Below are 21,787 nucleotides of genomic sequence, written 5' to 3' on the forward strand. Positions count from 1 at the left end.
CCTGCAGTCCCTTGGGCTCCTGCGGCGTTGCCAGCAGAGCCGCGGACAACGCTGGTGACAGTCCGTACCCCACCCCCCGGCACCACGGAGAAACCAACTTCGGAGCAGCGCCCCGGGGTCCGCGCGCAGGAGAGCCCTGGGGATCCGCCGTGAACCTGAGCGGGGAACACCCGGCCTGCAGGGATTTCGGGGAGGGAGGGGGGGGGTTGCTTCGTGGAACCCGGAAGCAGCGGCTGCCCCCCGGCTCCTCTGAGCGTCCAGCCCCGCAGGCCTTGCCCGGGCCTCGGGCCTCGTGCCGTCCCTGGCAGATGGTGTCAGGCCAGGGGGACCCCGAGGCCTCGCAGGGCCCCGCTGGGCGCAGGCCGACCCCTGCCGCGAGTCCTCTGCAGGCGTTTGGGAAGGGCTGGTGTCCCACTCGCACTTAAGCAGCTGGCCCTGGGCTCCTCTTTGGTGGAAGGTTCCTGAGTACCGAGTACTTATTATAAACTTGCTGAGGTTTTCTATTTCTTCTTGAATCAATTCAGGTAACTTGTATTTCTAGAAATTTTCCCATTTCATCTGGATTATCTAATTCATTGTATATAATTGTTATAGTGTTCTCTACAGTCCATTTTCCTTTGTCTAGCTAAAAGTTTATTTTGATTTTTTTTCCAAGAACCAATTTGTTGTTTTGTTTAGTCTCAACTGTTTTTCTATTCTTTATTTCATTTATCTCTGCTCTAATCTTATTTCCTTCCGAAAACAAAACCATGGATTACTTTCCTCTTCTTTTCCTATTCAAAATCTGAAGCTAGGCTACTCATTTTATCTCTTCCTTCCTTTTTAAATACAGGCATTCGTGACTATACATTTCCCTTTGAGCGCTGCCTTCACCACATCCCATAAGTTTTCATATGTTGTGTCTTTGTTTTTATTCGTCTGTATTTCCTGATTTCCTTTGTAATTCTTCTTTAGCCCACAGGTTCAAGTGTGTTGTTTCACTTCCACGATCTGTGAATTTTCCAGCTTTCTTCCTAGTACTGCTCTCTAGCTGTACTGCACTGTGGTTGGGGTTACTCTCCTTTCCCGTATTTTCAAGCGTCCTGAGACTTGCCTCCTGCCCTGGGACATGGGCCACATGCCTTCCTTGCAGAAGCGAGTGGCCTCTCTTGCTGGGGGTCTGGTGGCTTACAGCGCGTCCCCGTCAGCCCACACCCTCCCCTGGCTGTTCTGCCCCTACTGAAGCTGGTGTATTACACCTCCACTTGCTAATTTGAACTAGTTCTCCCTTCAATTTTGGCAACATTTGCTTCATTTAGTTTGAGGCCCCCTTTTTTATTTTTTTATTTTTTTTGGGGGGGGCATTTTTGACGTTTTAAACATGTCAGATTTCATATAGCCACGCAAACACCAACACTCCCCCACAACAGGCAAATGAGACCCCTGCTCTTGGCTGCCCAGCTCCCCACCCACAACTCTGCCGAGGCCCCCCAGACCCAGGCCCTGCTGCCCTGTCCGGCCCTGGCCCAGCCCCTGGGAGCAGACAGACCCAGGCCCCACCTCCAGCCCAGGGACGTGTGGGGCCCAGGGCAGGGCCAGGCCCAAGGAGGTGCCCCCAGACCCCAGCCATCAAACCCATTATGGGAGCACTGCCTGCCTGGGTGGCTACACCACCCTGAGACGTCAGAGCTTCTTGCCCTACCTCCCCCACCTCTACAACACAACCAGCTGCCCCTTCAGCTCTCAGCTGCCCCGTGGCCCTCCTGGGATCCAGCCCACCCCCCAACCCTGGCAGCCAGGGAGGGGGCTGTGCTGCGGATGACCTCACCCCCTGCTCGGATCCCTCCAGAGGCCCCCCCAGTGTGTGGGAAGCACATCCAGACCCTTGGCATGGCTGGCGAGCCTGAGTGGCCTGCCCTGCCCGCTGCTGCCCTGGGGCCTGTGTGTGTGCTGCTGTGCAGCCTGGCCAGCTCCTGCCCCGGCTCCAGCCTCCTGTGCCAGGAGGGCCGGGAGTGTGTGTGTGTGCCTGTGGGGAGTGGGTCCCGCCAGCCCAGTCATCCCAGCTGGGATAAGGGACAGAAGGCAGAAATGGTCCCACCCTCTGCCCGGGAGACCCCCACTCACCGCTCTCGCTCCTCCTTGCCCTTGCCCGGCTCCCGGTCATGGCTGGTCAGGGCCAAGGCTCGCTCCGCATCTGTGGGCTTGGGCCACGGCGGCGGCGTGGGGAAGGAGGGCGGGGCCCGGTGCAGCCGGTTCCAGCCTTCATGGGGGCTGGGCAGGCCGTGCAGCACCACGGCCTCCTTGGGGGCGAAGAGGCCACTGGCCGGAGCTGCAGAGGCAAGGCCCAGTGCCTGAGGTGCACCCCACAGGGGCTGCTGGGGAAGACCCCGGCCAGTGGGCACCAGCAAGACCTCTGACCCGGGCCTGGAGCCCCCAGAACCCCGACCACCTGCACGATTGGCCACGGTGGCCTCTGCGGGGGGTGGGGGGCAGCAAAGGCTGCTGCGGGGGCTGTGTACATGTGTGTGGAGGGGAGACGAGCCGTGCACGTGGGATGGCACTCACTCAGCGCGTGGCTGCCCAGGCCTCCGAAGGCGCTGCTCCCCAGGTTCCCGAGGGCCCCAAAGGTGCTCGATCTGCTGAAGGAGTCTGCGGGGGCAACCAGGGACTCAGAACACAGGCCTGCTGGGCTCCACCGCCTCCTCCACACCAGGGCTCACCCCACTCTACCCACACCCCCCGTGGCTCCCGCCCAGCCCGAGGTCTGCAGGGGACAGCAGCAGGGCTGCAGTGACCTTGGGGGCAGCGCCTACCTGCCAGATGACCGGTGGGCAGGAAGCTGCTGTGATGGGCTGAGGGTCCAAATGGGTGGGTGGTGGGATGGGCAGCACCTGGTGGGGTGGGGTCCAAATGACACAGGGCCCAAGAGAGCAGGGTCTCAGGCTCCCTACAGCCGCAGGCTTGGGGCTGGGCGGCTTTCAGGGCCTTTACTGGGGAGTGGAGCAGGGCACACCAGTTTCTTCCTGGGTCCTCACCCCAATGCTGCACAAAGCACATGACCGGGCTTGTCCAAGCAGAGCAAGAAGCAGAACTTAAGATGGCTAGGAAGGGAGCCCTCCTTTCCTGCACCCGGGAGGTGTGACCCTGGGTGTGGCTGTCCAGGAGCCCCAAGGCAGGAGCAAGGAGGGAGGTATGGGTCACAAGTTGCTGCCCAGAGCAGAGACCCTGGGCACAGAGCCTTGATTGAGCTGCTCCTGAAGCCCTGCGACCCTCAGAGCTGACAGTGCACCTTTCTGCTTGAGACAACGGGCTGGGTTCTCTGTCCTGATGGCCACACGTGGTGGAGCAGACACCCCCCTCCCCATCCACTCGGGGCAGACCCAGGCCACAGGGCCCGTCCAGCCTCCATGGGGGCACCTGCCCTTCTTCACTCCAGATGGTGGGTTTCTGTCAGGACCAGCAGGAGCTCCTGTCAATTACGTCTCTCTGGCCCCCTCCCAGCCCTAGTCTCGGGGGACCCCCTCCCCATGGGCTGCCATGTGTGCTGTAGGCAGGCACCCCACTGCTGGCCAGAAACGCTGTTTCCCGTCTCCCCGAAGCTTGCAACTATAAAGTTAAAACCCCACTTCTACTACCTAACTCGTGTGCCAAAGAAATGAAAGTGGAAGTTAGAGACTAGCGTGGCCTGTGCGCTAGGAGAACAGTGCCCCAGACAGACAGGGGGGCACAGCCAGCAGGCGAAGGGCTAAGGAGCTCACGCGCCAAAGGACAGCAGCACAGAGGCGGAGAAGGGACAGCAATGCACCGAGGATCACCAGGTCAAAGACTGCTTCTCAAAGGCTAATAAAACCTGACAAACCTCTGATAAGATGCAAGGGGGACAAGAAAGAGAAGGCACAGCGGATGTTCTTCAGAATTACCCGGGCCTAGAGTTTTCACTTGTGAGAGGAGAAACAAAATGCAAACAGCCCTATACGAAAAAAGAAAAAAGAACCAATAGTTTAAAATATGGGCCAGGAAGCTTAAAATGTGGGCTCCGATTATGACCTCAGTCTTAGGAAAATTCTTCAAGAGAAGAGAAAAATGGGAAAATTCCCCAACTCACTTAAGGAGGCAAACATTCCCTTCCTGACAAAACGAGACACAGACGGTACAGGCAGGACACGACAGACTCCCTCGGGAAAGTGGATCGGGAAGAAAATACAGAAAAGGGATTCCAGAAATACTAAAAAAAAGTCTACACATCAAGACCAAGTAACTTTCTCCCAGGAATGTGAGCTTTTCTTTCCAGATTGGTTTCTGATATTAGAATGTCAGTTTGTGAAAATGAACACATTAAGTACAAAGGAGAAACACAGTATGATCAACTTAACAGATACAAGAAAAGGACTCGGTAACTCAACACCCGTTGTAGTAAAAATGATGATCAAACCAGGAGCAGAAGAAATCCGATAAAGGCATTCACAAAATTCCTGCAGCAAACGCCACGCTGTGAGGGGGTGCCGGAAGCCCCCCCTTCTGACGGGGAGCAGATGGGGGCACTGGCCAGCGAAGAGAGAAGGAAGGAATGGCCACGTGGCTGGGAATAAAGAAACAAAGTCATCCTCATGTGCAGACATGCTGTACAAAAGCAACGGAAATGCACAGAAAACGCACAGGAATTCACAGGTGTGCCAGCCTGAAACGGTCAGGGACCCCTGGAGAACCTTGATCTTTTAATCCAGTCTTGTGGGATGGAACCTTTTGATTGTTTCCATGGAGATGTGACCCACCCAACTTTGGGTTATTTCCATGGAGATGCGGACCCGCCCTTTGCAGGGTGGGTGTTGATGAGTTCACTGGAGATGCAGACAGAAAAACATTTGGAGATGCTAAGCTAAGAGATGAAGCCCAGCGTTTGCCCTGGAGGAGCGAAGTGAGGACCCCCAGGTGCTTAGAGAGAAACGCCCTGGGGGAACAAGCAAGGAGGCACAGGACTGAGAGAATGGAGCTAAGAGAGACAGAAGCCCAGAGACATTTTGGAGGAAGCCATTTTCACACACAACCCAGAGCAAAGAAAGGAGCAGCAGACGCCAGCCACATGCCTTCCCAGCGACAGAGGAGCCCCAGACGCCATCGGCCGTTCTTCAGTGAAGGTGTCCTCTTGTTGATGCCTTAGTTTGGAACTTTTATGGCCTTAGGACTGTAAATTTGTAACCAAATAAATCTCCTTTATAAAAGCCAATCCATTTCTGGTGTTTTGCATAACGGCAGCTTTGGCAAAGGGGAACAACAGGCAAGTTACTTGCACTAATAAGGAATGATTTAGTTAAGACTACTAAAGTAACAAGTCAACACATACATCCTCTACACGTCTATCTTCTAAGAACAGCCCACCAGAAAGTGAGAATTGAAGACGCCAATCCCAGAATCAAAAGGAAATGCCCAGCACGTGGGAACGGCCCGGACATAAAAGCCTGGGCCAAAGGGAGACGCTGTGTCCAGGGGTGAGAAGATGACACCAAAGCTGTGGATTCCCCTCAACTTCAAGTACATTTTCAACCCAATTCCAGTAAACCCCCGGCAGCATCCTGGTGGAACGAGACAAGCAGATGTAAAATTTACACGGAGAGCAGAGAAGGGCGAGATGGGGCTGATGCGGCGACGCCTGTCCAGTTGGGGAGGGCCCCGTGGCCAGGGCCCGAGCACACGTGGACAGGCGCACACGACGAAGCAGCGAGAGAGGGCCTGCCGGGGAACCACGGCCCTGGGCCTGGCTGGGCGGGCACCAGGACCCCTGGTTTGGGCAGGGAGGGGCCGGGCATGGGGGCGGCCGAGGCTCAACTCCGTGTGGAAAGGCCTGAAGGCCGGAGCCTGGGCCAGCATCCAGCTGGAGGTAGGACCTCTGATTTCCAAGGGGCTTGGCCAGCTAAGAACCCACCACCCAGGCTGGGGAAGGGAGGGGGCCGGGCCATCGGGGCTGGGGCTGGAAAAGCCACAACAACCGTCAGGACAGCCCCGGGGACCAGCAAAAGCACGCTGGAGCGTGTGTGAAGAGACCCTACAGCAGAGGAGGGGGCAGTGGGTGCTGGCGGAGGCCTGGCAGGCAGGAAGGGGGAGCTCAGGCCACGCCATCCACGAGACACTGGGCCGCGGGGGACGCCGAGCACGGGGAGCAGACGCGAGCTCGCATGTGGACCTGCCATACCACCCTGGGCAGGTGCCTGGACTTGGAGCGCCTCAGCCAACCGAGCACGCTGCGAGGCCTGCACTGAGCACCTGCCCTCCCAGGGTTGGGACCCGCAGTCTGCGCCAGAGGAGCCAGCGTGACCAACCCTGCTGGAACCCGCACACGGAGGCCCGAGGAGGGCCCTGGTTGGCGATGCTCCAGGCGTGTTGCCGTCACCGCCCTGTGCGGGGCCTCCGGAAGCTGCGCCCCGTCTCTGGACTCGGCCCGCCTGTCTTTTGTCTTCGTGATTCTGCTTTGGGCTCTTTTGCTCCAGGGACTCATGGCTGTGTAACCGGGGAGGCCGCCGAGCGAGTCCCTGAACTGGGGGGGCTGTGGGGCACCCCGGAGCAGCGTCCCAGAGGAGGAGCCAGGCCCTTCCTCAGACGGAGGTGGGGGCTTGGAGCAGGGAAGGGAGAGCAGTCAGGCCTGGGTTCGGCCTCCAGCCCCCGAGAAGGGGTTCCCAGGGCGAGGCTGGCGGCAGTGAGCAACACCCCTCAAGGCCACGAGGCCTGGTGGCCAGACGATGCTGGGTGTGGCATCCTGAGTGACAAGCAGTCCCCGTGGGCCTCCGGACCTCCCAGTCTGCCCCCAGCCCACAGGGGCTCAGATCAGCTCTGGGGAGCGGTTGGGGGCAGCAGCTGAGCTGCCTCTGTCTCACCACTGTCAATAGTACGAGAAAATGGACACGACGCCGCATCCACGATCCCTGCTCCCTGACCCAAATGAAGTCAAGAAGAAAAAGGCAGGGTGCTGGCCCACCAGCACTGCTCAGGGCCCCCCACCTGCAAGGGGTCCCGAGCCAGGAGCCTCTTCCCGTGGGCGGGGCAGCCCTCGCTCCACAGCCCTGGGCAGGCGGCCCCCAGCTGACTATGCCTTACTAGTGCTGCAGAAGAGGGGCCGGGCGAGGTCCTGCGGGCAGTGGAATCCGGCAAACACGCCTGGGGCTGGAGGCCGGCTGAAGAGGTCCAGCTTTGCGCCCACCTCCAGCTTGTGGGGGTCCAGCTGCATCTGCTGAGGGACAGAGTAGGTCACGCCCCCGGGGGTCCCGGGCCGCAGGGGCTGCAGGCTCGGGGTGGGGCCGCAGACGCCGTCTACAGCCACGTGAAGGTACCAAAGAGCCACGGGTGAGATTAACTGTAACAACACAAGGCATCTAACTCAGGGTAACCATCGCCATCAGTCCAGTGTAGAAACAGTACAACAACCAATGAAATGCTTTACTTCTTAGCATGTTAATCTTTACAACCTGGTGTGTGATCTGCAGTCAAGCCCGGGAGGGAAGGGGGAGCCAGGAGAGGCTGCCGTGTGCCACGACAAGCTGAGCGCCAGCTGGCCCGGAATGCTGGGCTCCAGGGAGAAAGCATTGCCTTCAGGATGCCCTGCCTGGGACTTCAACCAGCCTCAAAACCAGGATCTAGTCAATTCCCATTTTTTTTAATCCAATCCATTTCATGATGTTTGCTAAAGGAACCCAGAAAACTAAAACACGTGCCCAACCTTTTCCTGACGTGCATTTTTCAATCAATGGATCCTGTGTCAGTATTAAAATTTAAATTAAACTGAACAAAACAAACATTCCTGTTCGTCAACTGCAGCAGCCCTGCTTCAACGGCTTAGTCCCCATCGCCCCCCGCAGGCCGTGGCCACTGTCCCGGACAGCACAGTCTGGGCTTCCAGAAGCAGGGCCTGGCCAGGCTGTGGCCCGGGGAGGGGAGCCTGGGCTGGGAGTGCCCAGTGACCGGGCAGGAACCACCCCCTTCGTCCTACTTTCTCGTGGACCCCGCCATCGCACTCACACCCCCACATCCGAGTCCCTCTTCATCGACCTCTCCTTCCATGCCATCCACACTTCGACAGCTGTGGCTTCTCCAGGGGATTAGGAAGAAACCCATGTGCTCAAGGCCTCTCTCCTGGCCCGTGGACCCTCTGCCCACTCCCTGCAGCAACCCAGCCCCAGGGCCTCCGCACTTGCCCATCCCAGCCACCCGCTGCGGTCGGTGTGCTGAGGGGGCAGGGCCAGCACGCAGCAGGCGCTCGGCGAGTGCTGCCAGGTGGGAGGCCCACGGGGCCCCCTGCACCCGGGTGGGACCTGGGCAGGCTCACCCCCCTCAGCTGCCGGCCCGGCCACAGCGTCCTCCCTGCCACAGCCCAGCCAGCGGGGACCTGGACTGCCTCCTCCCCACCTCACCCCCAGGGAAGGGCTCGAGGTGCCCCTCCAGGCCTTCTTCTGTGGGTCACCTGATCCTCAGGCTCAGCGGCCACCCCCAGCTCTGTGCCCTTCACACACCAGCCCGAAACAGGCTGCTCTGCACTGGCCTCTCACAGGACGCCACTGGGCCACCCAGAACAACGCGAACACTTGAGCGAGCCCCCTTCCAGGGCCGCCCCCATGCTCAGGGGCTTCCCTTGGCCCCTCCCCACCCTCAGACCCCACCCACCCAGGCCCCGCCCCACCCAAGCCCTGCCCACCCTCAGGCCCCGCCCCACCCAGGCCCTGCCCCACTCTCAGGCCCCTCCCTGCACCAGGCCCCGCCCACCCTCAGGCCCCACCCCATCCAGGCCCTGCCCCACCCAGGCCCCGCCCCACTCTCAGGCCCCACCCCACTCAGGCCCCGCCCAGGCCCGCTGGCAGGGCGGCCTCACCTTGATCTTCTGCTGGTGGTGGAGGATCTGCCAGGCTATCTGCACGTGCACCGCGCACCACTTCCCTGGTTTCTGCGACAGTGGGAAAACGGCAGGTGCCGAGGGGGCTGCCCCTCACCCCTCTCCCCTGCCCTTCCCGATTGCTACTGTCAGGAGAACCCAGTGGCGGACAGGACATACCCAAGACCCTTCCCCCAGCCCCAGCTGTGGATTTCCTTCTCCCGGATGAAAGACACACAGCCACCTACCCTAGCTGCTGTCCGGAACGGGTCCGACACCTGCGGGCACAAACGGAGGAGAGTCACACACCCGCCCGCAGCAGGCCGAGTCGGGGGAGGGTGCACTGCCGAGGCCCTTCTGCTTCTGCCAGCCAGGGAGGGCTGAGGCCCCCACACCGCCAAGGCCATCTCCACCTTCCGGGAAGGAGCCCAGAAGTGGGGGGCGGCTGCTGGGGCCACACCTACCCCAGGAGCTTTCTGGAGAAGGGTGTGCACGGCACTGGTCCAGCCTGTCACCTCGAGTGGGTTTGATGTCTGGGGGGTGAAGGGGGTGAGTGCACAGGAGCCGCCACAGCCAGCGCCCAGCCCACCCCACCGTCACCTGGGGTCCCCCAGTGCAGGGGACGGAGGGACTCTCGGTGCCGACTCGCCAGGGGGCGTGCCTGCCCTTGCCGGGGAGCCACTGTGTCACTGAGCCACGGGGGCTATAGCCAAGAGGGGAGAGGGGTGCACCCCACCCCCAGTGCTGGGGCCTGGGGATGAGCACAGAGATGGGGTCCCAGGCAAAGGAGGGGTCCCAGTGCAGTGCAGATGGGCCTGCTGGCACTTCCCCGTGGCAGCAACTCAGCTCTCCTGGCTCCTTCCATCCGGAGAAGCGGCAGGTGCCGCACCCAGACCCCAGGCCTGCCCTGCTGCTCCTGGGAGTCCACCAGGACTCGAGCAACCTGTTCTCAGTCTTGGTTCCCTTCCTGTGGGAGTGAACCCACCATGAGGTGGACCTTCTGAGAAGGATGTTTCAGTGAAACGCCTCAGCACAGGCCTTAACCCCGTGACCGGAGCCTTCTAGAGAGAAAGCCACGGGGTGGGGGTGTGGTCAGAAACTAGAAGAGAAGGGAGCGGATGCTGCCACATGACGGGAGAGCCCGGGAACCCCAGGTGCTCCCAGCTGCAGGCTGCCCGCTGCGTGGTGGTTCACAGCCGGGAGCTAAGGCAGCACCTCATGCACCGGCCCTCTGTGCCCGGGGCTTCCAGGGTTTCTGGGGTCAGTGATCCCACTGAGTCCAGGGTGCAGACACCCCTGTGCTCGTCACAGGTCGTAAGACAGGCACTGCCTGACCTACGTCGGGGCCCGAGGGGCCCTGGCTGTGTTGTGAGGGCCATGGGGCCCGTCTCCAGCCAGCTTCCCAGGGTGAGCTGAGGCCCCAGAGCTATGGGCCGCTGTAGGGGCTGGGGGAGGCGGCTGGGCCCGGGAAGCCACGGCAGCTCGGATCCTGTGTCTGGGGCCGAATCACCGCAGGTCGGCCCCCACGCTGTCACCCCTCTGGGCAGGGACGAGCAACAGCTCACCCAGGACAGCGCAGGGGACCCTCTGCTCGCTGAGGGGCACACCCCCACCCCGGCTTCCTGCAGGCCCTCCCCTGCGCGGTTCCTCCCCCGCGACATGGTGCTCCCAGCAGAAGGGAAGCAAGTGGCACCTGCCTCAGGCTGCTCCCCAGCCGGGGAGACAAGGGCAGGGGCTCCTGGCCAGGCCCACGGGTGCCCTGGCTCTCCCCTGTGCGCTGTCCCCGCCCTGGGTGATTCCGGTCCAGACGTGCCCACCCCGCCCCCACCCACTCACGACACGCACGACCCCACGGTGGGCACACAGGGACTCCGCTCCTGCTGGGGGCAGCGGGTACCTTGGGCTGGAAGGCACCCTGCAGGGAGCCGAAGGGGCCTGGGTGTGGGAGTAGCGTGGGCACGCCAGGCAGGGCAGGAGGGTAGGACGAGAAGAACTGCAAGAGAAAGAGAGAAGCATGGCTCAGGGGCAGGGGGCTGGGAGGCTGCGCCCACCCAAGGGGCCCCCAGAACAAGGCGCCCTTGCCAAGATGGGCTGCCTTGTTCTCCCCACCGTGGCCCGGCCTGCCACACAGAGGGCAGCACACAGCCGTCAATGGCAGGCCGAGCATGTGGACCCAGCTCCCACTCACGTTGGAATGTCGGAAGTAGGGGCTGTCCAGCTTGGGAGCACACTTGTCAAACTGGAAGGGAAGAGACGGGGCGTGAGGCCTCTCCAAGCTCGCCCAATGCCCCCAATGGGCCCAGGACACCCACACTGCCAGCTGGCCAGGCCGTGCTAGGGCCTGCTCCCGGCCCCCCAGGGCGGCAGCCTGCAGCCAGCTGCCCCCAGGCTTCCCGCACCCCTGCTCCGCAGCCCCGAGCAGCTGCACACCGGCTTCCAGCTCAGGGACCAGGTGTGGAGCTCCCAGCCCACGGGCCCACCCCAGAGCTGGGAACGGGGCTCGTCCGAGCAAGAGGGAGCACAGCCGCCTGCACTGACGTGGCTGAGAGAGGAGGCGGCCCATGGCCGCAAACACGCCCGGGCTCCTGACAAGCCAGCGGGCAGCAAAGGAACGTCTGGGCAGGGGCGGCAGTGACCCTGCCCAGCAAGGCAGCTCAGCTTAGGAGATGTGGCCTCAGAGGCCCCAGACAATGGTGAAGGATCCAGAGTCCCTTTGGGTCCCTCCTCCCACCCGGCCTGAGCTCCACCAGCCGTGGCATGACCCAGAGGGAGGCAGGGCCCCCACCGGACGCCCCCAGCGGCTAGAGGGGCAGCAGCCTGAGACAGACAGCGCGGCCACAGAGAAGGGGGCAGCCCACCTGCCAGCCCGCGTGTATACAAGCGTGCGTCTGCGTGTGCCTGCCTGGGCCCCCTCTGACCTGTCCCCCGCGTGGCCCGGGGCCTACGCACCGGCGGGGGCGCGGCGGGCGGCACGAGCGGCGTTGGGGGCAGCCCCGCGGGGAAGGGGGCGAATGTGTGTTGGTGCTGGTGTGTGTGCTGGTGTGTGTGCTGGTGCTGGTGGAACTCCGCCCGCAGCAGAGCCCCCGCGCCCAGGGCGCCCCCTGGCCGCTCTGCGCTCTGGACCAGAAAACGCGTGTTCAGCTCTTGCCTGAGCAGCTCGTGATCTACGAGAGAAAAGAGAGAGAGACGGAGAGGCACGTCGGCCGTGGGCTCCGGTGGGGCGAAGCGGATAGTCACCTGGCACTCCCGGGTTCGGCCGGCCAGGCCGGGGGGGCTGCTGGCCACGTGAGGACTCGGGGGTGGAGGGAAGAGGGGTGCCTGTGGCCAAGTACCAATCAGAATCCCCGAGGGAGGCTGGCAATACATGATTGGTTGGTGGAATGAGACCAACAGGCTGGCATCTAAAGGCAAGAGAGAACACGGTGAGCCGCGGCCGCCCGCCCTGCTCGCCCCCGCCGGGGGATCGTAAAGGGGGGTTCCAGCGGGGGGCCCTGCCCAGCCACCCAGACCAGCGGCCAGCCGAGACTGTGTGACTGAGCCAGCTGAGCCCCGGGGAAAGGAGGGGAGCCCTGCTGCCGCGTGGGAAGGCGCAGAGACCGCACCCGGAGCTCCAGGCCGAGCCGCCCGCCCCACACCCTGCTGCGGCTCTTCCCGCCCCCACGAGTCTGCACGTGCACGTGTGCGCTCCTCTGTGAGTGTGTGTGCACGTGCACGAAGCGCCCACAGCTGGGACCCCCTGTGGAAGGCCGGCCCGGGGGTCCAGGCCACGGGGGCTTCTGGGCAGCTGGTGAGGGGGCCGGGTAGCCTCTCGCGGGTCTGCCGAGTCCTGCCCGGGGCCCCCGCCCCACTGCCCGTCCTGCTGCAGGTGAGGAGCAACACCCTCGGGCCTGGGACCTACCAGCTGGGTGTCCCGGGATGGCCAGGCTGTTGGCAGGGAGCGCGGGGGTGGGGGGCAGCGCTGGGGGGGCAGCGAACATGGCCACCGCGTGGTGCTGGTGCTGGGCCTGGGACCGGAGCGCAAAGTGCGAGGTAGAGAGGTTGGAGCTGGGCAGGGCCAGAGTGGGGCCCGGCCTGTGAGGTGACAGGGACACGTGCTTCAAGAGGCCGAGGCTGGCGCTACTGCTGGTGCTGCTGCTCCTGCTGGGGGGAGCGGGGTTCACGCGGCCGGCCTGGCGGACGACCCCTGGCCCCGCAGATGACCCCCGGCCCCGCGGACAACCCCCAGCCCAGCAGATGACCCCCAGCCCCCATGGACATCCCCCCACCCCACAGACAACCCTCCACCCAGCAGATGACCCCCGGCCCTGTGGACGACCCCCAGCCCAGCAGATGACTCCCAGCCCCCACAGACAACCCCCCACCCAGCAGATGACCCTCAGCCCCCACGGACAACCCCTGGCCCCTGCGGACAACCCCCGTCCCCTGCGGACGACCCCCAGCCCAGCAGATGACCCCCAGCCCCCATGGACAACCCCCAACCCCACAGACAACCCTCCACCCAGCAGATGATCCCCGGCCCCACAGATGAACCTTGTCCCCACAGACAACCCCCGGCCCAGCAGATGACCCCCGGCCCCGTGGACAACCCCCGGCCCAGCAGATGACCCCTAGCCCCCATGGACAACCCCCAACCCCACAGACAATCCTCCACCCAGAAGATGATCCCCGGCCCCGCAGATGAAGCTTGTCCCCACGGACAACCCCCAGCCCAGCAGATGACCCCCAGCTCCGCGGACGACCCCCAACTCCACAGACAACCCCCCACCCAGCAGATGACCCCCAGCCCCGTGGACAACCCCCGGCCCAGCAGATGACCCCCGGCCCCACGGACAACCCGACCCCATGGATGACCCCTGGCCCCCGTGGATGACCCCCGGCCCCACGGACAACCCCTGACCCCACGGATGACCCCTGGCCCCCGTGGATGACCCCCGGCCCCACGGACAACCCCTGACCCCACGGATGACCCCCGGCCCCCACGGACAACCCCCCAGCCCGCTGACGCCCCCCACTGACCCAGGACGCCCCCCTCCCCGGTCTCCATGGACAGCCCCTGGTCTCCCAGGTGCTCCAGACGGCCTACCTGAGGCTGTGCAAGCCGCTGGGTGTGACCTGGCCGTGGCCCGGGAAGGCGCCCAGGGAGAGAGGCCCGTGGGTGGGGAGCAGGATCCGGGGCTGGGGCGGCACGGGCAGAGGCAGCGGCTGCGGGCTGAGGCGGGGCAGGGCCGGGGCCTCCTTCTTCACCAGGGGGCTGGCCCGGGGGCCCGGCGGGGGGCGCGAGGAGGGCGCCGCAGCAGCGCTGGTGGTGGCTGTGGGGACAGCCACAGGGCTGGGCACGGCCAGCAGGAAGGGCGTCTCAGTGCTCAGCTCGCAGCTCCGCTCCAGCCCCGAGATCTTGGGCACGACTGCGGCCTTGGCCTCCCACCTCTCGCCCAGCGCGGGGCCTGTGGAGAGAGGCGGCATCAGAAGGCGGCACCTGGGATGGGCTCCCCGCCCTGCACCCCTCAGGGGCGCCCCCAGGCCCTGCCCCAGCAGTCTTGGGGCTTCTCCGAGACCCTGCTGCTGCCACAGGGGCCCTGGAGGGCACCACCCTCCCCACTCAGAGCTCCGTGCCGACGCCATGAGCCGGCCTCCGGTGGGATCCCTGCGCCTACCACCACCTGGAGCCTCCCCGGCGCCCCGGCCCTGGGGTAGCCGCCCCACCCTACTGGCCCCAGGCTGCCTCGGTGCCCTCCGCTGGGTGCCCCCGAGCAGCTGCCAGGCCCCTGTGCCTCTCGTCTGCCAATGCTGCGAGGTGAAGAAAGGCCCTGCCTGGAAGGCGTGAGAAGGTAGCTGTGGCCCCAGGCCCGGCCTGAACCTTCCACCCAAGGTTCCAGTGGGGTCTCAGGGAAGCAGGGCTGCGGCTCAGGAACCCAACAGCTAGACGCCCAGGGGCCTGCAGGGCATCGGTGGCCCCTTCTTGTAGAAGGCAGGGCCACACCGCCCCTCGAGCCCCTGATGGTGCTGTCTGTAAGCCCCCAGCCCACAGGCTGCTGCGCGCTCCAAAGGGGCCGGGGCCAGTGCAGAGGCGGACCCCGTACGGCTGCCCAAACTTAGTCGTCTTAACAGCAGGGACCATGCGAGCTTAGGTGCTCGGGCACCTGCACGTGCCAGGGCCACAGGGGCCTGGAGCAAATGTGGCTCCGAGACCGGGGGGGGGGGTGGAAATGTGTCCGCTGCCACTGCTAAACAGTGCTGACGCCGCCGGGCAGAGACCCCAGTTTGGAAATTGCTGCCCCAGAGCGGCCTGCGGGGTCCGGAAGCCCTCAGCCAATCACCAGCACCAGTGCCTGCCTCAGGCCCTGCGTCCAGGGGGCCTGACCCACGGGGAGTGGCCATCACCCACGGGAGGCACATCCTCCCACGCCCACCCACAGGAGGCACGCCCGCCCACGCCCTCCCCCTGTGCACCCCACCCCCTCTGACCAGGGCCCAGGTGTTGTCCTTTCCCCACCCGCCTCCGTGAAGCCAGGAGGCAGAGGCCGTGCTTACCTCTGCCAGCTGCCGGGGCAAAGAGCTTCTCAGAGCCCACGGAAGCCTGTGAGAGAGAGCAGAGGTGAGAGGCCCCAGGGGGCATGCGGTCCAGCCCCCAACCCACCCAGGCCCAATGCCCAGGAAGCAGGTGGGGGCAGCTCCGGGACACCTCCCCGCACCCCCACCGTGCGGTGCACGCCCCGCTCCGTGGCACCACCGTCCACAAGTCAGGAAACGGGGCTCCAAGTGGCCAGCAGCCAGGAGGGCTCGGGGAGCCAAGGACTGCAGGGGCACTTCATGGGGCCTCCTACCCCCAACACCTCCGGCCTCTCCAGGGGCTTGAGGCAATGGTGGGTCGGGAGCTGTTCCCACGTTCCCAGCTGCGCTGACAGTTGGGAGAAGCCACCCCCAGCACGGCCACCACTCCCTACACCACAGCCGGTGCTGTTGGCCCTGGACGCATGCTCACTGCGGACTCCAGTAGTTGCATGGGGAAAGCCCACACGGCTATTTTAGGGGTGCCTGGGCGGTGACCCTTAGGCCAGCTTCTCAGCTGGCACCCAGGGGGCTGTGGGGCAGGCCCAGGGCAAAGGCAGGGGGTCCATCAGTGGGAGGGGCAACGAGGGGTGCATGTCTCCGGGGAGAAGGGGCAGGCGCTGGGGCCTGGTGGTGGGAGCCCATGGCAGAGACACACATGCTGTAAGCTCACGCTGTCCGGCTCCTCGCACCTGCGCCCCAGCTGCAGCAACCACGAAGTGCAGAGGCCAGTGACGCCCCAGAGCCGAGACAAAGGGTGTCAGGGGCTGACGGGAAGGAGCAGGACAGAAGGGGTGGACAGGCAGGACCTGCTCTGGGTTGTGGGGACACCCCCACCTGCCTGTCCTCCTCTCGGGGACATGAGCCGTCACTCTTAACAGTAATTAAAAAGAGGGCCCCCAGCAGTAGGCCAGTTACAGAGTCTGCACACCAGAGGCGCAGCTCGGCTGCGACGTCCGACGGCCCCACAAAGCCGCCGGCTCTCGCCACCCGAGGTCTCAGTTCACGGCCCCCATTCAGAGCCTGGCAAGACGGTGCTGACCAGGCCTGCAACACTGGCAGCTTTCCCGGGCCTCAGTGGGGCCTCCAAAGATCCCCACTGTCGAGCGCCATGAGGCCGGGGGCAGGTTCAGCCGCAGCGGGAGCACAGATGCCCAGTGCCCCCCGCACTCCCGTGGCACAGCCGCCCCCGACACTGCTCGGCCACAAACAGGAGTGAGCTGTGGAGATGTGCGCGGGCGGGCCTCAAAGGCACCGCATGCAGCCAAGGAGCACACGCGGAACGGCGCTATCTGTGCAAAGACCCAGAACATTCTCACCTGCACTGTCCAGAAGCAGCAGGTGGCTGCTGGGGGAGGGGCAGGGCGGACAACCAAAGAGCAGGAGGAGCTTTTGGGGGCGATGGAAAGGCCCTGTGTCTTGACCGGGGCAAGGGGCACGCGGTCAGGTGCATTTGCCAGAACAGATCACACAGCATCCTCAAAACAGGCACAGCTTACTGCACAGCAGTTACACCAAGAAAAACTCCGCAAAAAAACACATGGCCCTGATGCAAGAGCAGACGGGGACAGACGGAGCAGAAAACCCCAGGCAGCCGCGGCCACCCAGGAACCCAGCGCTGCTCCAGGTGGTGTCTCACGTCTGTGGGGAAAAGGGGGTCACGCAAAGAACGCCAGGTGACCAGCAGCTCCTGGCCGACAGAAAGCAAAGCCGAGGCACCCGTGTCACTCCAGATGGACTGCAGACACCAATGCCACATGGAAAAACCTTTCTGAGCATGTCACAAAAGCTCAAACTACAAAGGAAACACACCGGCGAAGAGGGACATGTGAAAGCCCTTCCCCAGGGCACACAGGAGCGACAGGAAAAGGAGGCACCCCCAAGAGGGATGGGCAGAGGAGCCACTGCAGGCCCCCACATGGCACGCCCTAAGATGGATCAGAAATGGGGGACGCTGCACGGGCTCAAGGACAGGCGGAGAAACGGGCTCCGCTTCCACCTTGCTGAGCGGTCAAGCTGACGTCAACTAAGAAAGGGACTGGCCCTGGGACGGGACAAGCGACATTGCGCAAGCCCAGAGAGACATTTCGGCGTCTCTCGGGTGAGGGGTCTGTGGCGGGCAGCACGTGCAGATGCAGGGGGCAGCTTCGCGCTGGCTGAGGGTGTGTAGCTGCAGGCCCGGGAGGCTCTGGCCCTCACCCAGCCCCCCACCCACCTCCTGGACCCCAGCACCACCGGCCTCGTGCCTTCCTGCTTGCTGGGTTGCACTGCTTGGGAGCTGCACCCCAGGGGACCCCCAGGCTCATAGGCGCCTGCCTCCCTGCCCCCCCCCCCTTCATGCCACAGACCTCAAGCTGCCTGGGGTCAGGACCACCACGGGGACCCAGGGCCAGCGCAGGGACAGTCTGCAGGAGTAAGCCGCTGACAACACGCGAGTCTCAAGGAGAAGCGCAGCAAGGAGGAAAGGACAACGGGGCCGAGGCCAACAGCACAGTGGGTGGGCCCTGGTCCCACTGGCCGCTGCTCCCGCCAGCAACGGCCTGCATCGCTGGGAAGTCGGCTCCATCCCCTCGGACGCCCGAGGGCCCTCCAGTGGGTCCTCCACAGAGCCCTGGGAGTGGGGGCGGTCCTGTGGTCACCCCCACCTGGGGTGAGGGATGTGGAGACTGGACCACTGGCTCCCGGGCACAGAGCCCGGCCCCACAGCCTGCTCGCTCCCCCTTCTGAGGCCCAAGGTCGGGGAGGGGGGATGGAAGCACGAAGGGAGGGGAGAGGAAGGACAGGGGACAGTGAGGACAGAGGAGCAGGGCCACCTGAGGACGATACACGGATGGGGGGATGGGGGGAGGGGAGAAGGGTGAACAGTCCCGCCCCGTGCCCCGATCCAGGACGCTGGAAACGGACATGCCGGGATCCTGGGGTCCCTACTCCTGAGAACCCGGGCTGAGCCCGCCTGGCTGCAGCCGTGCCCTCCATGCCTGGGGACCACACCAGCCCCGGAGCCTGACGCCCTCCTGCCCCTGCCCTGCGGCCCAGGTGCAGTGCCTGCCCTCTGGGGTCCCCTCTCTGCAACCCCCAGATGACACTGGCAGTGCCAGGCACCTGCAGGAGAAGGCACCGTTCGAGCTTGCCGTGCCTGCCGGGAAGCCCAGCTTCTGCCCAGCTGAAAACCAATTCTCCACAGAGCACATCACAGCCCTGCTGAGGACACTCCAGTCTCCCACGGCCCGAGACAGGACCCTCGCTCCTCCCAGCCCCCGGGCCTCAGCCCTGCACCCCCACCCTCCCGCCTCATGCCCCTCAGGCCTCCATCCCTGCCCCCACACTTAGCAGAACGCCCCTGCTCTGGTTTCTTTCCCAGCTGTCGTCGGCCCACCTGTCACCTGCCGCCCTCCACAGGTGCCCGGGGTGGAAGGGGCGAGGAGGGCCCAGGGTCAGCATGTGCGGGGAGCGCTGGCCATCGCAGACACTCTCCGGTGACGAGGCCTCCCTCTACAGTGCGCTCTGCCAGCCCCCGAGGGCCCCACCCATCGGCACTGCTAAAGGGCCTCCCTGCGCCTTGCTGGCAGCAGATGCCACAGACGAGCTTGGGGCCGGGCGCCTTCCCGGAGGACTGGGAAGGAGAGAAGCAGCAGGGTGCTGGGCGAAGGGGCCCCGCCCGTGCCCACCCACCGGCCCTCCTGCCAGGGTGGCTTCACGAGAGGCGGCAGGGGCCGCTGGCCCTGCAGGGTTCTGCACCTCCGCGCCCACGGGCATCAGAATGCAGAAAAGGTGCGTCCACAGGAGGACAGACGGCACGTAGTTCAGGGGAGGCACAATGCCTCCTGCTCCCTGGTGCCGGGGTGGGGGCATGGGGGTCTCCACCCTGGAGACCATACACGCTCCCACGGAGTCCGCTCAAGGCCACTGCTCCACTGCTGGTTCCCAGGCCCGCAACGGGGTGCGTGTGGAGCCAGGAGAGTCAAAGGCAGTCGCGAAAGGGGGCCTTCTGGGCATCTGCCCAGGCAAAGGGCCCTCTTCTTGATCCCTCTCTCTGCCCCTGTGAACCCCAAGGCCAGAGAAAGCCCACCCTCCGCAGGGCCCCAGGCCCACAACTTTACTCAGGGAAGCTGCAGCTGGGAACCCAGCGCTCTGTGGAGTCCTGGGCACACACCTGGCAGCCTCCAGTGCATCTAGCCAGGGTCTGGGGACCTGAGCCAGTAAAGCCGCGCCTCTCTGGGGAGCCTGTGGACACAGGAACCTCCTCCAAGCCTGGGCACCCTCGGGGTGTCTGCTGGACACAGGGGTGGGCAGCTCTGAGCAGCCACCAGGCCTGGGTTCTTAACTCCCCCGGGAATATCTGCAGGGACGTGATCCGGAGCTTCCAGTAGCCACATCCATCTCCAACTGCCGGCACTGAGCCAAGGTAAGGGGGGAAGGTCAGGGGGAGGCAAGCTCAGGGTCCCGGGGGCGCAGACGGCCAGCCGAGAGTGTCAGCATAAGCACTAACGCCCGTTGGGTGCGAGGTGCAATCCAGCCCGCGCGGAGCTCGCAGCGCTCTTTGTCTGGGCGCAGCCGAACCTTCGGGACAGGCTCGGCGCAGACACGCGGCGCCGCCCCGCCCCGCCCCAGACAAAGACTCCAACTCGGCGCAGGTGAGCGGCCGGGGGCCAGGGAGCCGACCCCGCCGGGCGGTCTGCAGCCTGCGCAAAGGCGCGCGCCCGCCCGCTGCACTCGGCCCGGGGGCCGCCGCGGGCCCCACCAGCGCCTGGGGACCGCTCTGCGGGCTGGGCCCCTGCACGCCACCACACGCGTCCCGAAGCCCAGCGGAGGGACACTAAGGGCCCCGTGCACCGGGATGCCGAGAGATGGCGTTAGCGGGGCGCCCGGCTGCCCGAGGGTCCACGCTGGCTCCCCAAAGTCCCGCTCTTTCCCCGGCCTTCAGAGCGCGCGCACTCACCGCGCGGGCACCGAGCGCCCCGGATCCACCGCGCTTCGCAGGCGACCGCAACTAGTCCCGGAGCCGGAGCCGGAGCCGGAGCCGGAGCCGGAGCCGGGCGGCATGGACGCAGGCGGCGGCGCGCGGGGCCCCAGCAGCCCCAGCCCGCTCCGGACTCCGCGGCGGCCGGCCCCGCTCCCGGCGCGCCCCGCCTAGCTGGAGTTCGGGCCCGGCACGCGCGGGGCGCACATCTCGGCCGCGCTCAGCTCGGGTGGGGGTGGTGGGGGGCTCTCGGCCGGCTCGTCTCCTCTGGCCGCCGCGGGTGCGGGTCCCGGGCCGGCGGCGGCGGACGCACTACTGGCGGGAGCGCAGGCGGCGGCGCCCGCGCGCGGGGCGGGGCGGGGGCTCGGGCAGACCCGACTAATCCAGCCCGGAGGCCGGGATCTCTCCGGGCGGGGCGCCGGCTCCGGGTTCGACGGATCTCCGCGCGCTCAGGGCCCGCAGGACTGGATGTGCCCAGACCGGCCCCGCCGTCACAGCCAGTTCCTGCTCCCACGGTACGGAGGAGGAAACTGAGTCGCCGACGCGCGAGGTCACTCGCCAAGTTCCAGGAGCTGGCCCGAGTCCAGGGCCCGCCCGGGCCAGCTGGCGACAAGCCTCCCGCCCCTCTGGCCTCTGATTTCACCGGCGAACGGGGATGCGACCCAGGACACCTCATTTCAAGCTGCCGCGGTGACTGCAGATGCTTGGGCCCGCGCTCACCTCCACCACGGTCCTGGAGACGGCTGTTTTACGCACGGGGTGGCACGGCTTGCAAACGGCAGAGCCTGGCTCGCCAGGGGAGGAAGCCGCACTCACACCCAGGCTGGCGGGCTCTCAGTGGCCTATGCCCCAGGTGAAGGCCCAGTACCTGCTGGTAGGTACCAGGCAGGCGGCAGCACCGGGCGGCAGGGGTGTGGTGATGGAGGGGTGGCAAGGAGCTCGTGTCCACAGCTGCATGGCTGAAGGGGAGTGGCCAGAACTGGGCACCAGGAGGCCAGTTCTGATGGGGCACATTCAGGGACCCCACTGCGAAGGGGTGTCCACGTGTCTGTCTCTGGGCTTGAGAACTGTGCGCCAGGCAGGGCGAGTCTGCTGTCAGCCAGTCGCAGGGTCAGTGCATGAGGGTTCAGACCAAGGCTGGGGACCAGCTACCGAGTCCCACGCAGAGTGGGCTAGCATTTCCCCTTCCAAAAGGCAACTAAACCTACACAAACACAAGCTCTTACAGATGCAGAGAAAACCAGCAGCAATTCAGAAGAAATGGCCAACAGAGGTGGCCTCCAGGGTGGGATTTGAGACCAGGGGTCAGGTTTGAGAAGACTGTAAGTTTTTTTGTTCTGTTTGAATTATTTACCAAATATTTGTATACGTATTTTTTTACTAATATACATATATACACACACACACAATTTAGCATCAGCTCCAAAGTTCTGCTATCTCCTCCCGTA

At 64.6% G+C, this 21,787-nt stretch overlaps 1 protein-coding gene across 13 annotated transcripts in view; it reads right to left on the minus strand.

Annotated features, from left to right (window-relative positions):
* The window catches only part of FBRSL1 (fibrosin like 1), an 80,228-nt gene that overhangs the window by 6,058 nt on the left and 52,383 nt on the right, over positions 1–21,787 (minus strand). For 3 of the 13 annotated variants that reach the window (XM_037817301.1, XM_037817294.1, XM_037817292.1), the window contains 13 exons: positions 15,362–15,407; positions 13,914–14,274; positions 12,729–12,970; positions 11,780–12,231; positions 11,019–11,069; positions 10,728–10,823; positions 9,295–9,363; positions 9,079–9,108; positions 8,831–8,902; positions 7,066–7,321; positions 2,793–2,870; positions 2,545–2,628; positions 2,104–2,308 (listed from right to left, as the gene is read on the minus strand). In XM_037817301.1, coding sequence (XP_037673229.1) covers positions 2,104–2,308; positions 2,545–2,628; positions 2,793–2,870; positions 7,066–7,321; positions 8,831–8,902; positions 9,079–9,108; positions 9,295–9,363; positions 10,728–10,823; positions 11,019–11,069; positions 11,780–12,231; positions 12,729–12,970; positions 13,914–14,274; positions 15,362–15,407 — 2,042 coding nt within the window. The remainder of the gene's footprint in view (positions 1–2,103; positions 2,309–2,544; positions 2,629–2,792; positions 2,871–7,065; positions 7,322–8,830; positions 8,903–9,078; positions 9,109–9,294; positions 9,364–10,727; positions 10,824–11,018; positions 11,070–11,779; positions 12,232–12,728; positions 12,971–13,913; positions 14,275–15,361; positions 15,408–21,787) is intronic. The other 10 variants (XM_037817298.1, XM_037817293.1, XM_037817305.1 and 7 more) reach the window with 10 other exon arrangements.

The sequence above is a fragment of the Choloepus didactylus genome, chromosome 23 (genome assembly GCF_015220235.1).
Source record: "Choloepus didactylus isolate mChoDid1 chromosome 23, mChoDid1.pri, whole genome shotgun sequence".
Classification (NCBI taxonomy): domain Eukaryota; kingdom Metazoa; phylum Chordata; class Mammalia; order Pilosa; family Megalonychidae; genus Choloepus; species Choloepus didactylus.